The following is a 20,293-nucleotide window of genomic DNA, read 5'->3' as shown; positions in this document are numbered from 1 at the left end:
TCATCCCCCCCCACCCCCACCTCCACTCTAGAAACCACCAGTTTGTTGTCTATATATAAAACTCTGGGTTTTTTTGTTTGCCTATTTATTTATTTATTTATTTATTTATGTTTCTTAAATTCTACATACATATGAGTGAAATCATATAATAGTTGTCATTCTCTGACTGACTTATTTCATTAGCATTAAACCCTCTAGACACATAAATTTGATTACTAATGGCAACATTTTATTTTGTGGCTCAGTTAATGGCTGAGAACTTCTATTGTGCATATAAACTACAAATGCTATAATTTATTTTATTTATTTTTTTAGCTTTAGCTTGAAGTACTTGTTTTTTTTTAAATTTTTATTCATTTAGTTTACTTTTTATTTTATTTTATTTTTTTTAAAATTTACATCCAAGTTAGTTAGCATTTAGTGCAACAATGATTTCAGGAGTAGATTCCTTAATGCCTCTTACCCATTTAGCCCATCCCCCCCCAACACCCCCTCCAGCAACCCTCTGTTTGTCTCCATATTTAAGAGTCTCTTATGTTTTGTCCCCCTCCCTGTTTTACAGTATTTTTGTTTCCTTTCCCTTGTGCTCATCTCTTCTGTGTCTTTAAGTCCTCATATGAGTGAAGTCATATATTTGTCTTTCTCTGACTGACTAGTTTCCAAATGCTGTAATTTATTAAGTGAATTGTCCTTTATTCTTGTAGCCAGACTCTTTAGAGAACTCTGTGCTAGGTTCAAGTTTTAGAGATGCTGAGTCTGTTCTTAATGGAGTCTCCTCTTGTCGTCCAAGAGGTCAATGAGAGTTAAAATGCCTAAGGGCAAGCAGTTTCTAAAGGATATTTTTTTTTATAATATAGTTATCCAAAATTTTATTAGGAATTGTTTTCCATATCTCTTTGTATTATAAATTCATTGAACTATCCAGGTAAGTGGATTGAGCTATTTCAGATGCTTGTACCATGTTAAACTATGAGGGTTTTTTGTTTATTTATAATATGGGTGCTAAATTTTGTTCAGCTTTGTAATTCCAACAGCTTTTATTGGGTTACCTCATACATGACCACAGCTTATTACCTCCTTTCTTATAAATGTGTGCTATTCCTCCATTGAAAGACAGGTTTTTTCCCCTGCCTTTGAATGTAGGCTCCCCTTAGTAACTTGCTTGATCAATGAATTCAGCAGATTCTTGGGTGGAATTCTGGAATCAGATTGCTCACTGGACAGCTGGCAGCAAGAGTCCCTTAATGGTAGAATGGGGCAGTCATAACCACTAGCATGCCCAAGCATTGCAATCACTAAGACCAGTGGATTGGGTTGGGGTACAGGTGAAACCTACACATTGAATTATTTAATTATCTCTAGGCTGTGAAAGTGCGGAAGATATGGTAACTATTGGACTGTGAAGTTGGTTGTTAAATGAATACCTCTCACATGCTAAAGGATGAAAATAACAGGCCAATTTCCAATGCATGATATGATTGCAAAATCAGATAGGCAACATTTAAAAAGGTCTTCATCTCCTACAGTTAGAGACCAGACTGCATAGAAACTCAATCCAACAACCTGATACTGGAAAACAGAATAAGGAAGAAGCTGAATTCATAACCTCTGCAAGTTTCCTGTATAAAAGTCAGGATTCTGATAGGGAAGGAGTTGGACACTGAGAATAGGGAATAAGACATCTGATGTGTTTGAGATATTCCATTTTTCCCAAATCTTCTGACCCTGTAAAGTAGCCCTCTCCCCCTTGCTGGAAGAGACCAACCTTCCGCCGCCAGAGACAATAGAGAGCCCTCACCTGAGTGAGGTGTGACACAAGATAATAAATATTTTTCTTGAGATCATGTCCCACCTCCCCTTTTAGCTTTTAGGCCTAAACCAAGAGCAAGGCTTAGAATGGTTTGGTCTGAAGACTAAGGAGAATTGGCCTATTATTCACAAAAAGAGTTACAGGACTTGGCTAATAAGTACCAGCCAGAAATGGAAAACAACTTGAAGGTAATGTGCTTAGGGAGGGAGGAATATAAAGCTGGATGAGGAAGAATTTACTGATGCAGAACTCCAGTGACTCAAAAGTTACCTTCTAGGCAAGACACCAGGAGTGTATTCTTATGTACTATCAGGGTATCTCCTTGAGCTTTGAAACAAATGACAGCCTACAGTAAGTGCAGTAGAAATACCATTATTACCATGGGAGAGTATTGAAGAAGGGGCCCAAAGGCTCAGAGATGTTAGGACTCTTGAAAGGAATTATAATATAAGTAAATATATATGATGATGATGCTATCAGTTATCCATTAAAAAGATATCAAGTGACTATGTTCCCTGAGAGGACACTTCTTCCACTGAAACAATAAAGAAAGGCACTAATAAGAGTGGCTCCAGCTGGTGGGAAGCCAGTGGTATGAGATGCTGTTATGCATCCAGGCTTCCCAGAGCCAAGGAGAATGATAGGATTCCAGAACACGTAAATAAAGAAATTAATGCCACCACCAAAGACATAGAGGATACAGCAGAAGTAATCATATTATCTCTCTATTGAAGTCAGCAGTCTGGCCATCCAGAAATCAGATGGCTCTTAGAGAATGGCTGTAGACTGCTTAAAGTTCAACCAAATAGTGGCCCAATAGCAGCTCCATACCTTACATGGGATCGTTTACAAGGTCTCCCATGCATGGTATGCAGTTAATGACTTGGGAAATGTATCCTTTTCTATTCTGCCTAGAATGGAGGATGAGAAACAATTTACATTCATATGAGATGAACAACAATATTGATTTACAATTTTTCCTCAAGGCTATATTAACTCGCCTGTCCTCCTAAATAGTCTCCAGGTATGTGGCCCCCTAAGATATTTGGCCTCCTACCTACTACACTTAGTGGATACTAATTGTAATGTCTACTATATTGGTAATATCATGCTGATAGAGCAGGTTACACAAGCAGATGCTGGAACATTGGAGACCTTGATAAGACACCTGTGCTCCAGAGGGTGGGAGACAGAACACAAACACACAAACACCTGTTAGGATTCAGGAACTTGAAATGTTGGGTGAGTTTTACAGGTCCAGTGGTTAGGGGTATGCTAGAATACTCCATTCGAAGTAAAATTTATGAAGAAAGAACCAGAGGGTCCCAGTAGGCCTCTTTGGGTCTTGGAGGCAGCATATTCCACAGCTAGGAATAGATCTCCAACGAGGATACCAAATGGCACAGAAGGCTGTAGGCATTAAGTGGGATGCAGAACAGGAGAGGCTCTGCAGCAGGTCCAGGTATAGTACAAGCAGCCCTGCCCCTTGGGCCACGTGATACAACAGGATCTATAAGGAAAGTGATGGTCATGGGAAAAAAGCAACATGGAGCTTATTACAAACCTCAGTGGGAATGCTGCTGGTCCTGAGCTTCAGAAGCCATTCTATACCATTGGCAAAAAGAATGCTATGGCTTTTGAGAAAGAGCTCCTGGTATGTTTGTGGGCCATAATAAAGAGCGAAGTCTTGCCCAGAGCCACCATGTGAGCATGAATCCAAGATTTCCCTAAGGCCCTGCATCCCATCAGATACTCCAATAAATAAAGTAAAATGGGAAAAGCAGAAATCATAAGATGTAAATGGAACTCCATATAAATGGAGCCCAAGTAAAGGCAGAGGGCGTGATTAAGCAGCAATTCAAATGTACATGAATAAAACTTCTCCTTTCCCACCTCAAATGCAGCTCCCATTGAAGTGATCAATGTCAACAGCTTGCTGTGCATCCTTTATAGTTCTCCCTGTACTCATTTACACCTGCATGCACACGCACATTTTATTATACAGCTTTCGTCCTTGTTCTTAGTGATCATAACTACACTTTGATCTTCAGCTTGAGTTTTTTTCCACCTGACAGTGACTGCATACAATTGTCCTCTCCAGGTCAGTCCATAATTACCTTATCTAATCTTTTCATTTGTTGTGCATTTTGCACACACACACACACACACACACACACACACACACACACACAAACACAAGTTGACTTTTCTTATAATGATGTAAAACAGACTATTTTCCTTATTTTACTTTTCCATGCATAATAGTTATATATATGTAATCTTATTCATTGGCCTTTACATTTCTGTTGTCCAGATTTATAAAGGAGAAATTCTAGGTCAAATGCTGTGTAAATTGATCATTTTATATGGAAACTACCAGATTTTTTGGGTAATGGGGAATTCATACTATAAACAGAAAACACAGAATGTACATGGCCAAACAGGAACTTCATCGTCATTGAAAACTAATAATATTTCATCTATATTAAAAGGCACTGCACTGACATTTTAATTTCATTTCACTTACTTGACCAATGATGATAGTGAACCTTTTTTCCATACATTTCTGTGTAGGGATCACCATTTCTGTGAATTGTGTGTTCATTTTTTCCCCATTTATCTAGTTTTGTTTCCATTGAATTTTAGACTGTTCTTTCATTATTAGGGATATTATCTCATTATTTGGCACATGTCACAAACATTTTCTCATTTTATTGTTTACTTTTTAATATTGTTTGTGGTACTCTGAACTTTTTATTATAACTTTTGGTTTTCTTGTCTGGATAAAATAGTATTCAAATATCCATGATAGTAAAATATTCACCTAAGTTTTCTTTCAGTATATTTTCACATTAATATTCTCAATATTTCACTATTTTGTTTTGAAACTCTTGTCATGTCACAGACAACAAGATGGGGCAGAAAAAATATGTAAGTACTAGTCCTTTTTCAAATCACTTATGACCTGGTAGTGCATGAACTCACATGCAGCTTCTGATTTCCACTTCAGTGATCTTTCTCCTACACAGCCTGCACCAACATCTATGGTACAACACGGAAGGGTTCTATTTTGCCAAAACCATTAGAGAATTTTTCCTTTCAAACTTCCTCCTGAGTGCATTTTTTACCTCCTTGTTCCTCAGGCTGTAGATGAGGGGGTTCAACATGGGGATCACCACGGTATAAAACAGAGAAATCACTTTATCGATATCCAGGGAGGGACTTGAGCCAGGCTGAACATAGATAAAGAAAAGAGTCCCATACAGGATGGAGACAACTGCCAGGTGAGAAGAGCAGGTGGAGAAAGCTTTCCTTCTCCCATCAGCAGTCTGCATCTTCAAGATGGCCACCAGGATGCAAACATAGGAGACCATGATGATCAAGCCACTGAGCATTACTACAGCTCCAGCCAAGATGAACAGCACTAATTTATTGATCAAGGTGTCTGCACATGCTAAGGAAAGCAGTGGTGAAATGTCACAGAAGAAGTGATTGATGATATTTGTACCACAGAAGGGTAAGCGAAAAGTGAGAATTGTATGGGTCATTGTGCTTAGAAGAGCCATGGCATAAGGCCCTACTACCAGCTGCACACAGACCCTCTGGGACATGATGAGTGTATACAACAAGGGCTTACAGATGGCCATATACCGGTCATATGCCATGGAAGCCAGGAGGAAACATTCAGTTGCCACAAAGAAACCAGAGAACCACATCTGTGTAGCACAACCCATGAAAGAGATACCTTTTTTCTCTGCAAAGATATCACACAGCATCTTGGGGGCAATGGAAGAAGAGGAACAAATATCTACAAAGGACAAGTGGCTGAGAAAAAAGTACATAGGAGTGTGGAATCTGAGATCAGTCCATATGAGAATGATCATCCCTATGTTACCCCCCAGGGTGACAAGATAGACAATGAAGAGCATGACAAAGAGGACAATCTGCTCTTGGAGAATGTCTGTGAGACCCAAGAAAAGAAATTCAGTCACTTCAGTCTGATTCTTATTTTCCATTGGTCAGTTTTAACCTGTTACAAGAAGCAAAAACATTTAAAAAATCAATCATCAATAGTTACAAATAATATTTTAAGCTAATGACAGATTACCCTAAACAGGTCTCTAACAGGAAGTTTTGGAAATATTATTGACCTGGAAGACAGTATTTCCACATACTAGTTCTGGGAGTTGTGCAAAGATACTGTGTAAACTTGGACAATTCATCCCTGATCTCTTTGGATTTGGTACTCTCTCCCATAAAAAGAAGAGTTCAAGTGTATGGTTTAAATCTCCCTCAAGTCATAAAATCACATTTGAAATGGGAATTAGTCTCCATATTTCATTTTACTGGCTTATGGGATAACAAAACTCTCTTAGAATACCTTTACTGGGAATGCTGCCAAATCTCACCAGTGTGATATTCAGATCCTGACATTAGACATCTGGGAAAGACTAAGCAGGAGAGTTCCTGTTCTTATTGAAGGATCAGTACCATTCTATTATTGTTAGGACATAGTTCATAGATGGGCTTATCAGTCTACTCTGTACTTTCACTGGTAATGGCAGGTGGAAAGGATAATACACAATTGACAAAGAGGTGATTCATATAAAGGCATATGGTGTCATGGAAGAAATAGAGAGGCCTTGCCTTTGAGATCAAGTGATCTTGCAAATGTGAGACGGCAACTTTTCATGGACATTGTGTAGAAAATTAAGACTTTGGTGCATCTAAATAATGTAGAGTTGTTTTTTTGTGATTTCCCATATATTCCGTAAACTGATTTTGAGGCATTTTTCTGGAAATTTGTCAGGCAATTACAATTTATTCATTATAACTATAACTGTAATTATGTATGTAAAATATCAAATGAGTAATACTTTATTCAGCAAATACCCTCAAGAAAATGTTAGGTTTTGACTCATTAGTAAAGGAAGAAAAAATCAAGCTCTTCAAAATGCCTAGGAAAGATCACTATGTAGGATAATTTATATGAAAAACAATTGGTTCTAAGTAACATGTATTATCACTTCATTTAATGTCCTCTTAAAATAAAAGCAATATACTACAGTGGAATTATACTATAATATATTTGGAGCTTCATACGTGATATAAGTAGTGACTGTATCTATTTAATTTATGATTGTTTTATCATTATCATGATTATTTGCTTCATGCCAAATGGCATATATTTTCAGCAGTCAAAAAGGCAATTATAGGCTTTAGGAGCATTACACAGGCATAAATGTTTTCGTTTGTGGCAATCCAAATATGGATAATATAGGTGTGTGGTGTTTGGGTTGGTACGATCACACTACTTTTTTTTTAATTTTTTAAAGGTTTATTTATTTTTGAGAGAGAGAAAGAGAGAGAGAGAGAGAGAGAGAGAGAGAGAGAGAGAGAGAGAGAGAATGAATGAGTAGGGGAGGAGCAGAGAGAGAGGGAGACACAGAATCTGAAGCAGGTTCCAGGCTCTGAGCTGTCAGCACAGAGGCTGACGTGGGGCTCAAACTCACAAACGGTGAGATTATATGACCTGAGCTGAAGTTGGACACTTAATCAATTGAACCACTCAGGCATCCCACAATCACACTACTTTTAACTTTGATCCTTCCTTTCTTCCTTCCTTCCTTCCTTCCTTCCTTCCTTCCTTCCTTCCTCCCTCCCTCCCTCCCTCCCTCCCTCCCTAAGTTCTTTTCTTTCTCTTTCTTTCTTTCTTTCTTTCTTTCTTTCTTTCTTTCTTTCTCCCTCTTTCTTTCTTTCTTTCTTTCTTTCTTTCTTTCTCCCTCTTTCTTTCTTTCTTTCTTTCTTCCTCTTTCTTTCTTTCTTTCTCTTTTTCTCTTTCTTTCTTTCTTTCTTTCTCTCTTTCTTTCTTTCTTTTCTCTGTCTTTCCTTTCTTTGAATAAGTTATTTTGAGTGTTTACACAACAAGAATGATCTCTATGCCCCTTCAATAACTACATTCTGTGATCTTAGAAATCCTCATGAACATTGCCATGTCTTTATATTACAAAGAAATAAGCAGGAAATTGAGTTAAAAAAAAGTCACACAAAACAGTTGTTTAGTCTCAGGAGGATATGAACAAAATGCCAAAGTCTGCTCTCTTTAGAGAGCCTGTGCTAGGAGGGTTATTTTCCTGACACTCAAACTCATCCTGATGTTCCTCCACCAGATTTCAAAACTTCACATTATCCAAAATGCAATGTACTCAGTTATTATTTTTTTTTTTTGAGAGGGAGAGAGAGAGAGAGAGCATGCACGCACTAATGAGCAGGGGAGGGGCAGAGGGAGAGGGAGGGAGAGAATCTTAAGCAAGCCCCATTGTCAGCATGGAGCCCAACACTGGGCTCCATCTCACAACCCTGAGATCATGACCTGAGCCAAAACCAAGAATCAGACACTTAACTGACTGAGCCATCTAGGTGTCCCTGTACTCACTTCTTTAAGGATATCCTGCATGTAGCTCCTTTAACTGCTTCAAAGGAAGTGATCATTTTCTAGAAGAATGGAACACTAACTCCCTTTATGGTGGTAACTTCTTCCAAGAAACATGATTTTCTAAATACTTGGTGAAGAAGACAAATCTCCATCTTGAAGAGTCTGGGAGTAAAGAGATACTGTACCTGCACATTAATACACGTACTGTACAGAATAAGGGATATTTTCTCAGGAGTTTACAATAGCTTGGGTCCCCAAAGAACTAAAACCTCAAGGGTTTACACCTAAAGGGACAAAATTAAGAAAAATATCAGTGGCGTTTAGACCAAGTATTATTTCCTAACTACATCTTTTCGCAAAGAAGATTCCTAAGAAAACAGTGTGAATTTTTCTCCCACTTTGGGATCTTTCCTGCCAAAAAGAGTCTCTTTTCTATCAGTGGGGAGTTATTCACTGGGCTTCCAGAACCAGCTGGGAGGAAGTAGTTTATTGCCTAGATTCTGGAGACACGTCACCTGGTGTTAATCTCAATTCCACGGCTCTACTGCTTATGTCACTTCGAGCAAGTTTTTAAGTCTCTCTGTGCCTCATTCTGTTAATCTTTACAACAGTATCTAGTTTATAGATATCTTGGAAAGATCTAATGAAGTAATACTTTTAAAGTCTTTAAAGAGTATCCAGCACACAATCAGTGCTCATGAAAGTTATGTATCATTATTAGGGATTTATAGCATAGCTGGGACACAATATCTAGACATTAAAAAAAAACACAGCAGTACAAGGTAGATTTTTCTTCTTTCTAGGCAAAATAAAACACAGTCACTGGAGTCCAAAGAAAGGATGGATCACTATAAAACGAATACAGGAGACTACTCAAGGAAGGAATTGCTCTGGAAAGATAAATAAAATTTAGATAAACTGAAGTTAAAAAAAAAAAAGTATTCCAGGCAGTGCTAATGAAATCCACAGAAGCAGGAACAGAAGCAAGGAAGTTGTTTGGGATGAAAGGCTCATGCAAGAGAGAAGCAAGTGTAGAGTCTGATGATACAGATTAAACTATTCCAATCACCACCTTATCTGAGAGTTTATTGTTTATCGCATGGGAAAGAGTTGATATCTCTCTAACCCCTATAACGTTTCATTGGAAGCTCATTTTTTAACCCCAGAAGGTTGTCAATAATTAGTTTGCACAAATATTTGTTCAATTAGTAGAAAATAAACCTCCAAAATCAATAATTCATAATGGTTTATATTTAGCAATTAAGATTATGTTATATACTTTTGTTTTAAGAATGTAAGTAAAGGTATGTTTATCTCTTATTCTCAAAACAAATTAAAAGCAATAAAAACAACCAACAAAAACAGATTTTAAATAAAAAGAAAAGAACACTTCATCAGCCCTAAAAAGGAAAAAGTAATATGGAAAATAATAATAAAGAGCATTTTATTAACAGAGAAAATAATAGCAAAACTCTTTTATTATGGTTTTTTTAAAATAAAAACATCCACTGATGGAACAGCAAGGTTGAAAAAAGAAATAACAAACTTATATTAGATAATGGGAAGTAAAGTGGCTGAGACCAGTAAACAAAATTATATGAGAACTGTCAGTTGGGGTACCTGGGTGGGTCAGTCAGTTGAGATTCCAACTCTTGGTTTTGGCTCAGGTCATTATCTCGCAGTTCTTTCAATCGAGCCCTGATTAGGATTCTGCTCTGACAACGTGGATCCTGCTTGGGATTCTCTCTCCCTCTTTTTCTGCCCCTCCTCTTGCTCACATGCTCTCTCTCTCTCTCTCTCAAAATAAATAAATAAACTAAAAAACAAAGAATTGTCAGCACATGAAACAAAAGAAAAAGCAATAAAGACAGTACTAAAATAATCCTGGGAGATGTTTGAGAAAATTTAAAAAGTAAAGTTTAAAAATAAGTTGCCACTTCAAAATGCTTAAGGAGAAAATACTAAGGTAGAAAGGAAGATCTAACATACAAACAATTGGTATCTATGAAGAAGATACATGTCATATGTAAAAAACTTTTTAAAATGTAAGAAAATCTATATCTGTGGAATTAAAGCATACAATATGTCTTAATAAAAAGACAATAAAATTACCATAAAGTGACTGGACTTATTATTTTCTTAATTAAAGAGGAAATAATTCAAACTGTTCTCAAAATGCTCCACAATTTCATTCCACCCTACAGTCAGTACAGTGAATAGTATTAGAGAAGGAACCAAGATTGGACAACAGTGAGGATTATAGGAAATGGTGATATGACAATTGTAATATAATCAACAATGATATCGATATGGCTAATAAGATAGTAATATTATCAAAACACACTGGAAATGAAAGAAGATGGAGTTTTATGGGTTTTGATGCCTACAAATCTCCTACCCTCAGTGTAGAGAGTTATTAAATACAAATTAAATGTGATAAATACAGTATTTTAGGTGTAGGAATATCCTAAGACATAGAAAATTTGTCACTGGGAGTGTTAAGAATGATAATATATCCAAATCAACCTATGGAAGGAAAATAAGAAATACAATATAGGAAAAATCTAATACTAACTAACTAATATTAGCATCTTATATAATTCAAGACATAGAAGTTTAATATATATAATCTGAAGACTAACATCAGAAGTGATATAAATGAATTATATCATTTTCAAATTATTAGAAGAAATGCACATACTTTACACATGTCTCAAAACATGAAAAAAGCCATGCTATAAAAATATTTTTAAAATAATTATTCAAAACAGAAAGCTTTAAAAATAGAATGGCAAGGTTAAGAAAAAGCCTATTTATTGTTGCAGTATTAGTCAAAATAGCAAGAAATTGGAAATAATTTTTTACCAATAAGGGAGAGCTTAAATAGTTTTTAAATGAGTTAGAGCTATGTGTTTTGATATGACATAATATTCTAGAAAATATTTGACTTAAAGTAGCAAAGGATAAAATAACATGATCATCTCAATAGATCTAAAAGCGTTTGACATCTTCTCATGATGAAAACTCTTAATAGATTGGGAGTACAAAGAATATATCTTAATGTAACAAAGGCCAAATGTGACAAACCCATAGATAAAATTGCATTCAATGTAGAAATATGGAAAAGTTTTCCTCTGAGATCAGGAACAAGACAAGGATGCCCACTCTCACCATCCTTATTTAGTATTGCACTGGAAGTTTTAGCTAGAGCAATTAGACAAGACAGAGAAATAAAAGGCATCCAAAATGGAAAGGAAATACTAAAATTCTCACACTTTGTTGAATAAGTGACTTTATTTACAGAAAACCCCAAAGAGTCAATCAATAAACTGTTGGAACTAATTAACAATTTCAGTAATTGGCAGATTATAAAATCAACATATAGAAATAATTTGCCTTTCATCCTTACTAATAATGAAACATCTGAAAAATAAAGAAAACTTTCCTATTCACAGTAGCATCAAGAGCAATAAATACTTAGGAATAAATTAAACTGAGGAATTGAAAGATCTGTACAATGAAAAATAAAAAAAACTTTGCTGAAAGAAATTAAAGAAAACAAAAAGGGAAACACATTGCCTGTTCATGGATCAGAAGAATTAATAGTGTTAAAATTTCCATACTGTCCGAAACCCTCTATAGATTCAAAGTAATCCCCATCAAAATATAAAAGTCATTTTTCACAGAAATGGAAGACAGAAGCAAAAATTTGTGTGGATGCCAAAGTTATTACGTTTCCTGGTTAAAACTATACTTCAAAGATATAATAATAAAAATAATATGGTACTGGCACAAAAATAGACACATAGACTGATGAAATAGAATAGAGAGGCCAGAGTTAAATCCCAGCATATACAGTCATCTAATATCTATCAAGGAGACAAAAATACTCAAAGGGGGAAAGACATTCTTTTCAACAAATAGTGCTGGGAAAACTGGAGAAACCCATGCAAAACGATTTCATTAGACCCTTATCTCACATCACAAACTCAAAAGAAATCAAAGACTTAAACATAAGTTATGATATCACAGAACTTCTAAAAGGAAACATAGGGAAGAAACTCCTTGATTTTGGTGTTGGTAATGACTTTTAGACATGATGCCAAAAACACAAACAACAAAATCAAAACTCAACAAACGAGACTACATCAAACTCAAAAGCTTCTGCACAGCAAATGAAACAGTTAATGAGGTGCCTGGGTGGCTCCTTTGGTTAAGCGTCCAACTTCAGCCCAGGTCATGATCTTGTGGTTCATGGGTTTGAGCCCCAGGTTGGGCTCTGTGCTGACAGCTCAAAGCCTGGAGCCTGCTTCGGTTTCTGTGTCACTGTCTCTCTCTGCCCCTCCCCCCTTTCTCTCTCTCTCTCTCTCTCTCTCTCTCAAAAATAAACATAAAAAAACAGTTAAAAAATGAAAAGACAATTGGAGTAAATTTTTGCAAACCATATATTGGAGAACAGGTTAATATCTAAAATATATAAGGAACTCATACTACTAAACAAAAATCTAACAGTCTGATAAAAAATGGGCAAAACAACTAAATAGACATTTCTCCAATGTCCTGGCCAGCAGGCATATGGAAAGACATTCAACATCACTAACACCAGGAAAATAAACATTAAAGTCACAAGGAGAATCCACCTTATACCTGTTAGAATGGCTATCACCAAGAAGACAAGAGACCACAGGTGCCGGTGAGCATGTAGAGAACAAAAAACAAACAAACAAACAAGCAAATGAACAAACAAACAAACAAACAGGAATCATACACTACTGGTGGGAATTCCAACTATTATGGAAAACAAAACTCCTCCCACCCAAATTAAAAATAAATCTACCATAACATTCCAGCAATTCCACTTCTCGGTATATAGCCAAAGAAAATTAAAACGTGTTTTTGAAGAGCTATCTTCACTTCCATGTTTATTGAAGCATTAATCACAATAGCCAAGATATATGTGGGGCATATATGCAATGGAATATTATTTAGCAACAAGAAAGGAGGATATCCTGCAATTCGTGACAACATGGATGTACCTTGAGAAATTATGCTGAGATAAGCCAGACAGAGAAAGGTAAGTACTGTATGATAGCACCAATATGTGAAATCCAAAAAAGTCAAACTTGTGAAACACAGAGAGTAAAATGGTGGTTACCATGGGATGGGGGAGTGGAAGAATAAGACTGATGTTGTAAAGTACAAACTTGCAGCCAGTAGTGATAAGCCATAGAGATCTAATGCAGAGTACAATAACTACAGACAAAATACTGTACTGTAATTCTGTAATGTGAAAAATATTGCTACAATGGCAGTAACATTATTACATATAAATATATAAAAGTAACACATTATATGCCTTAACCCTACACAATGCTATATATCAAATTTATTCAATAATAAATAAATCAACAAACAAGCAGGAAGTAGAGATGTGTAAAAGCTAAGCTTTCATTTATGTTATTTGTATAAGGACACACATGTACAAATATGCATGCTTTTATATGCGAAGAAAATTTCTTTTTTTTAAAATAATTTTTTTAAGTTTGTTTATTTTGAGAGAGAGAGCAGAGGAGGGGCAGAGGGAGAGGGAGAGAGAGAGAATCCCAAGCAGCCTCACACTGTCAGTATGGAGCCTGATGTAAGGCTCAAGCTCACAAACTGAGATCATGACCTGAGCTGAAACGAAGAGTCAGACATTTAACTGACTGTGCCACCCAGGTGCTCCTATGCAGAGAAAACTTCCTGATAAATAAACTTCTTCATCAGAATCCATTTGAATCCTGTGGATGGGAAGCTTACATTTACTTCTATTTTCTGTTATGCAATTTAAATATTGTACTATGTATAGTCATACTTTGTAAGTGAAAGCATCAAACAGTGGAAATTACGTTGGGTAAAGAATTTAATCAGATGAAATGATACTCATATTTTTATTAATTGAAAACACAATATGAAATAGTTTGTACAGTATGCATGACCTCACAAATGAATTATAGTTGACCCTTGAGTGATGTGAGGGCTAGGGGTGCTGACTCTCTCACAATTAAAAATCTGCACGTAACTTTTCAATTTCCCAAAATTTAACTACTGATAACCTCCAGGTTGCCCAGAAGGCTTCCTGATTACATAAGTAATCAATTAACCCATATTCTGTATATGTGTTATATCCTGTATTCTTACAATAAAGTAAGCTAGAGAAAAGAAAATGTTATTAAGAAAGTCATAAGGGGCACCTGGGTGGTTCAGTTGGTTGAGTGTCTGACTTTGGCTCAGGTCATGATCTTGCGGTTTGAGTTCAAGCTTCGCATTGGGCTTGCTGCTGTCAGCGTAGAGCCTGCTTCAGGCCCTGTGTCCCTCCCTCTCTCTGCTCTTCCCCCGCTCATTCTCTCTCTCTCAAAAATAAATAAACATTTAAAAAGAAAATCATAAGCAAGAAAAAAATGCAACTATAGTACTGTACTATTTTTATCCAAAAAATATGCATATAGGTGGGCCATGCAGTTCAAATCCATGTTATTCAAAGTTCAAATGTACATGCAAATCTACTATTTTAACCATGTCTTAACATCTATACCTTATAACTTCACTTCTCTAGAAAATGTACATGTAGTTCAGCAGGAATAATACAGGTGTTGGTAGGGGTGGTCTAGCTTGAAGTGGCTTCTGATTGTTGACGTCCCATCTTATCCCACCAACTTCAATTCACTGCTGCTTAATCCTTTTTGCATCCACCATTTAATCCCTGAGATTCAGCCAAGAGGTAGAGTGATAAAGCTGGTACTGCTACTTTGATAAATAAAAGATAATACCTTATCCTAATATTCCCAGCTATTTACTGAGTCATATTTGTAGTTCCAACTGATCCAGAAACAGCATTTTAAAATACTTAGCCACTTATTCACTGAGCACTCTTACTACATCAGGAGATGGCCTCTTCAATTCCTAGCTAGCAAGAAAGAGGTTTTAAAATCATATCTTTATGGATGAATGTCACTTAATGACATTTCTTACACAAATCTAAGCTTCCAAAGAAAGCATGATTCATTGCAAATAATATTTTTATTTGCTCATGAATGGATTCATGTAATTGCAGGAAAATAGTAAAGTAGAATTTACAAATAATTTATTTTTTAAAAGTATATGTCAAAAAACCATTGGTAGTGGAATACCAGTCATGTCACATCAGTAGATTTTCATTAAAATGGGGGAAATGGAATGCACATTTTGGTAACTCAAAAAGACCTGCTATTCAGGTTTAAGAATCATGTAAATTTTATGTTTAGCCAGAAGCATGCACAAAAATATTTGAAAGAAGCTTCGTATTGGAGAATTAAAAAAAACATTTTGGCCATAAAATCATAATTAATATCATTCCATGGATTTGGTCTATACAAAGTCAGGAAACTTACCTCTTTGGTAACATCCTTTATTTGCCCCTCATAACTGCTTCCAATTTCTACCAAAATGTTTAAACTTCTGACCTTAGGCAAGAAAAATCAAGCGTCTCCAATGTAGAATTAGCGAAGTATCATTTTTTTATATTTGTACTGATTAACCAGGGTCTTTTAACAGATAAAATAATTCCTTGTCATTTTCTGACTCTCATTTGGCACAATATGAAGTGCATATTTGAATATATTGACACCTGATCTATGAAGAACCCTTAACCTCATGACTCTACAACAATAGAAAAGAAATTACATGACATGGATGTTAGAGTTTGAGCCACTATCACCTCACAGTGGATTTTTCCCTCAAGGAAGGCTTCTGAAGACAAAAATATTCTGTCATCTTGGGATCATCTTTGAAAAGCAAAACAGAGTTCTACTGAGTAGGAAGCACCGGCTTCTAAGAGACAGAAGCTCACAATTCAGAAACTATCCCTGAAAGTTAGTATAGGTTGTTTTGGGTGACTGGAGCTAAATGTGAAAAAATCAAATATGTAACAAAAAATTAACTACACACAACTTGGAAATATCTTGTTTTAGGTTTATTCAGAATGATGGGGGAAGGTTCTCAGTTGTGGGTAGGGTCCCAGACACCACTTTCAGGTACACTTTTATACAAGCCACATACTCTCAGGGGTCAAAACCCCATTAAAATATTTCTGATCATTAATGAAATCTACCATATTTTATTCCTTGAAAATATTGATGTTAGGTGATGCCCCAGAACAGGGCTTTACAGACTAAATTTCATACAAGTTCTAATCCGTATGTAGTTAGAAATCAGAGCACCTGGAAAATTCTTTAAAAAACCCACAATATTAAATTTCATATACCTATAAAGAAAAACACACTTCAGAACATCATATTCAAAGTACAAAAACTAAAGAAAAAGAAAATCTAAAATTCACTCAGTACGAAAAAGGAAAAATTATTTTGAAGGAGCAATGAGACCAATATCTGAGTTATTAACACAAATAAAAAAATGGAAGAAGATAGAATAACTTTAAAGTGCTGAAAAAAGTAGCACCTGAGAACTCTACACCAGGTGAAACTATGGAGGTGAAATAAAGGTGTATTCAAACAAGGAAAATCTAAGAAAAGTTTTCACGTGTAGACTGAACTAGAGATAATACTAATCATTTCATTAGTCAGAAGGAATATTACATTACTTATGGAATCTCAGGGATGAAGAGAGGTATGTATTTCAATGGAAAAATTCAGATGTGAATAACTATAGAGATATTAACTAATAGAAACTAAACATAATGTCCTTCATAGAAAACTGATTAAATGAAAACAATAAACATTCAAATCAACAGTGGGTTGAAGGAAATTAAATTGTTCTAAGTCTTTCCCATCATCTGAAGATAGGTACAAATACTCATCTGTATTAGACTCTGAAACATCAAGAGACTATTGGCACCTGATAGCCAACAAAAGAATAGCATAAGATTGTATAGTGACTCGGGTACCTGGGTGGCTCAGTCCTTTAAGCGTCCAACTTCGGCTCAGGTCATGATCTCATACTTCGTGAGTCTGATCCTCTCATCCTTCCCTGACAGTGCAGAGCCTACTTCAGATCCTCTGTCTCCCTCTCTCTTTCTTCCCTTCCCATGCTCTCTCTCTGTCTCAAAATAAATAAACATAAAAAAGAATGTGTAGGGGCGCCTGGGTGGCGCAGTCGGTTAAGCGTCCGACTTCAGCCAGGTCACGATCTCGTGGTCTGTGAGTTCGAGCCCCGCGTCAGGCTCTGGGCTGATGGCTCAGAGCCTGGAGCCTGTTTCCGATTCTGTGTCTCCCTCTCTCTCTGCCCCTCCCCTGTTCATGCTGTCTCTCTCTGTCCCAAAAATAAATAAAAACGTTGGAAAAAAATTAAAAAAAAAAAAGAATGTGTAATGACCAAACAATGGTGAGATTACCCACCCATCACATGAGTTAGACTTTTTTTCTCATAAAGCCACACCATCTGACCATTGAATAAATATCAAACATACAATAGGTCCAAATAGTGGTTGAGATGTACCAGTTTAATAAATTAACAAGTGCACATGAAGCTTACATTTTAATGAGAGAAGATAATAAACAATAAATTAAAAAATAAATTTACATGTGTTATAGGTTGGAAGGTGATAAATTTTATGGATAACAGAGAAGGTTAGACCAGAGTAAAGAGAATCTAAATTTCTTGGTAGGTTAGAGATGGTAACAAATTCAGTATTAAATAAGTTAGAGTGAACACCATTGAGAAAATGATCTTTGGTCAAGGCAGAAAGGTGTGGACTGCTTCAGGCATATTTTGGAAGATGAGTATCTCAGGCAGAGAGAACATTATTGCAAAAACCATGAAGGGACTGTGGGTTTCTAGTTGTGCATGCAAGGATCTTAGAAGTCACCACTCTGTCCTAATAAGTAAAAAGTTAAAAATACAGGTGAATCAAGAACTCTTCTTGGGTCTGTAAGAGAGGGGAGGACACAGGGCAAGCCACTGTCCCAAGATTGGAGAGACACACAGGTGAAAGCAGAGAGTCACAGTTTACCCACAAGAGGAAACTGCCGTGAGAACCAGTTCCTTGAAAGGAAAACCTGAACTGAGTAAGGGAGTGAGATTTACCTTCAGAGTCTTGACCACATCCTCATAGTAAATGTAAGAGAAAAATCTCCTTTTATTTCCATCAGGGGAGAGGAGGAACCATTCTCAAATCCATCAGAGAGCTCTGTACTTCTTAACAAAGGCTGCCCTCAGGAGAAACTAGTCAACCAGACAGTACCCTGCTGGGGTGCCATCAGATCCTGATCAGGGTGAAGAGAAATGGCCAACTTCAGTCTCCTGTAGCCTTCCACGTAGAGGAAGGAAATAACCCACTCTGGTCCACTCTAGTCATCCTGTCCCAATTTACAGGGGAGAAAAAAACACCGAGAAACACTGTTGAAGTTCACAGTCCAGAGGTACAACTACACCAAAAGCCTGACCTAATCGGATGACTACAGAATGCTCCCCTCCCTCCACACCTTACCACTACATTGCTAAAGGCTTATGTACACCAGCCGGCTAGCAAGAAAAAAATAACAAGATACAAAAAGGTAAAAACATGATATGAAGAGACAGAGCCAGATCCAGAATCATACATGGTAGAGATGTAGGAATTATCAGACCAGGAATTTAAATCAGCTGTGATTAAATTGCTGGCTATTAAAAACACTGTAACCAAAATGAAGAATGCCTTTGTTGGGCTCATTAGTAGACTGGATGCAGCTGAGAAAAGAATCAAAGAGCCTGAGGATATAGAAATGAAAACCTCAAAAACTAAAAAAGAAAAGAGAATAAAGACAAAAGAAAAAAAAAAGAGAGAGAGGACAGAGCCAAATAGCTAAGTAAGGTCTAACATATATATAATGGGACTATCAGAAGAAGAAAGAGAGAAAGGAAGGGAAGAAATATTTGAAACAATGACTATTTTCCCCAAATTAAAGTTAGACACCAAACCACTGATCCAGGGAGTTCAGAGAACACCAAGCAGAATAAATGCTAGCAAACACTATGCCTAGCATACAATTTTCGAGGTACAGAAAATCGAAAATAGAGAAAAAATCTTGAAAGCAGGCAGAGTCAAAAAGACACATCACCTACAGAGAAACAAAAACAAGAATTATATCTGACTTAGAAAAGTGGGATGCAGGGGCACCTGGATGGCTCAGTGGGTTAAGTATACGACTTCTGCTCAGATCAGGATCTCGCAGCTCATGAGTTCGAGCCCTGCTTTGAGCTCTGAGCTGCTAGGTCAGAGCCTGGAGCCTGATTTGGATACTATGTCTCCCTCTTTATCCGCCCCTCTCCGGCTCTCACTCTGTCTGTCTGTCTGTCTGTCTCTCTCTCAGAAAACAAATAAACACTTAACAGAAGAAACGTGGGATGCAGATCAGGAAAAGGCTTTGCAGCAGGTCCGGGTACAGTACAACAGACTTTATGATCAAAGTTATATTCATGGGGTAAGAAGCAACGTGGAGCTTATCACAAGCCTCAGTGGGAGAATCATGTAGTTCTTGAAGCTGTTCAATGTCATTGGCAACAAGAATGTTATGGCTTTTGAGAAAGAGCTCGTGGTCTGTTTGTGGGCCCTAATAAAAAAGAAATTTTAGCGCAAGAGACACAAAATAATTATGTATCCAGGACTGCCCTGATGTCCTGGGTCCCATCAGATCATCCAATAAATAAAGTGAGATGGGCAAAGCAGCAATATATCAGAAGATGAAAATGGTCCATCCAAATGGATCCCAAGTAAGACTCAAGGGAGATTAGGCTGCAATTAAAATGTGTTTGAATAGAACCTCTCCTTTCCTATCTCCAATGCAACTCTCGTCGAAGTAATCAATGTCAACAGCTTGCTGTGCATCCTTTAAACGTTCCATGCTTTTACACCTGCATGCACATGCACATTTCATTCATTACATACATCTTGCCTTTTTTCTTAATTTTCATAACTGCATGTTGATCTTCAACTTTTTTTTTCCCCCCACCTAATAATGACTGCATACAATAGTTCTCTCCAGGTCAGTCCATGATTATGGAATCCGGTCTATCAATTTCCTGTACATTTCACA

General features: G+C 36.6%; 1 protein-coding gene across 1 annotated transcript; it reads right to left on the bottom strand.

Moving 5' to 3' along the window:
• Positions 1-4,875: 4,875 nt before the first annotated feature.
• On the bottom strand, positions 4,876-5,826 carry LOC124506131 (olfactory receptor 5G3-like). The gene has a single exon (XM_047072146.1). The coding sequence runs from the start codon at positions 5,824-5,826 to the stop codon at positions 4,876-4,878; it is 951 nt and encodes a 316-aa protein (XP_046928102.1).
• Between the last annotated feature and the right edge of the window lie 14,467 nt (positions 5,827-20,293).

This window comes from Lynx rufus, unplaced genomic scaffold (genome assembly GCF_022079265.1).
Source record: "Lynx rufus isolate CCGP_SWC_20201006 ecotype Redwood Valley unplaced genomic scaffold, mLynRuf1.p SCAF_9, whole genome shotgun sequence".
NCBI lineage: Eukaryota > Metazoa > Chordata > Mammalia > Carnivora > Felidae > Lynx > Lynx rufus.
This window is presented reverse-complemented; position numbering and strand designations above follow the sequence as displayed.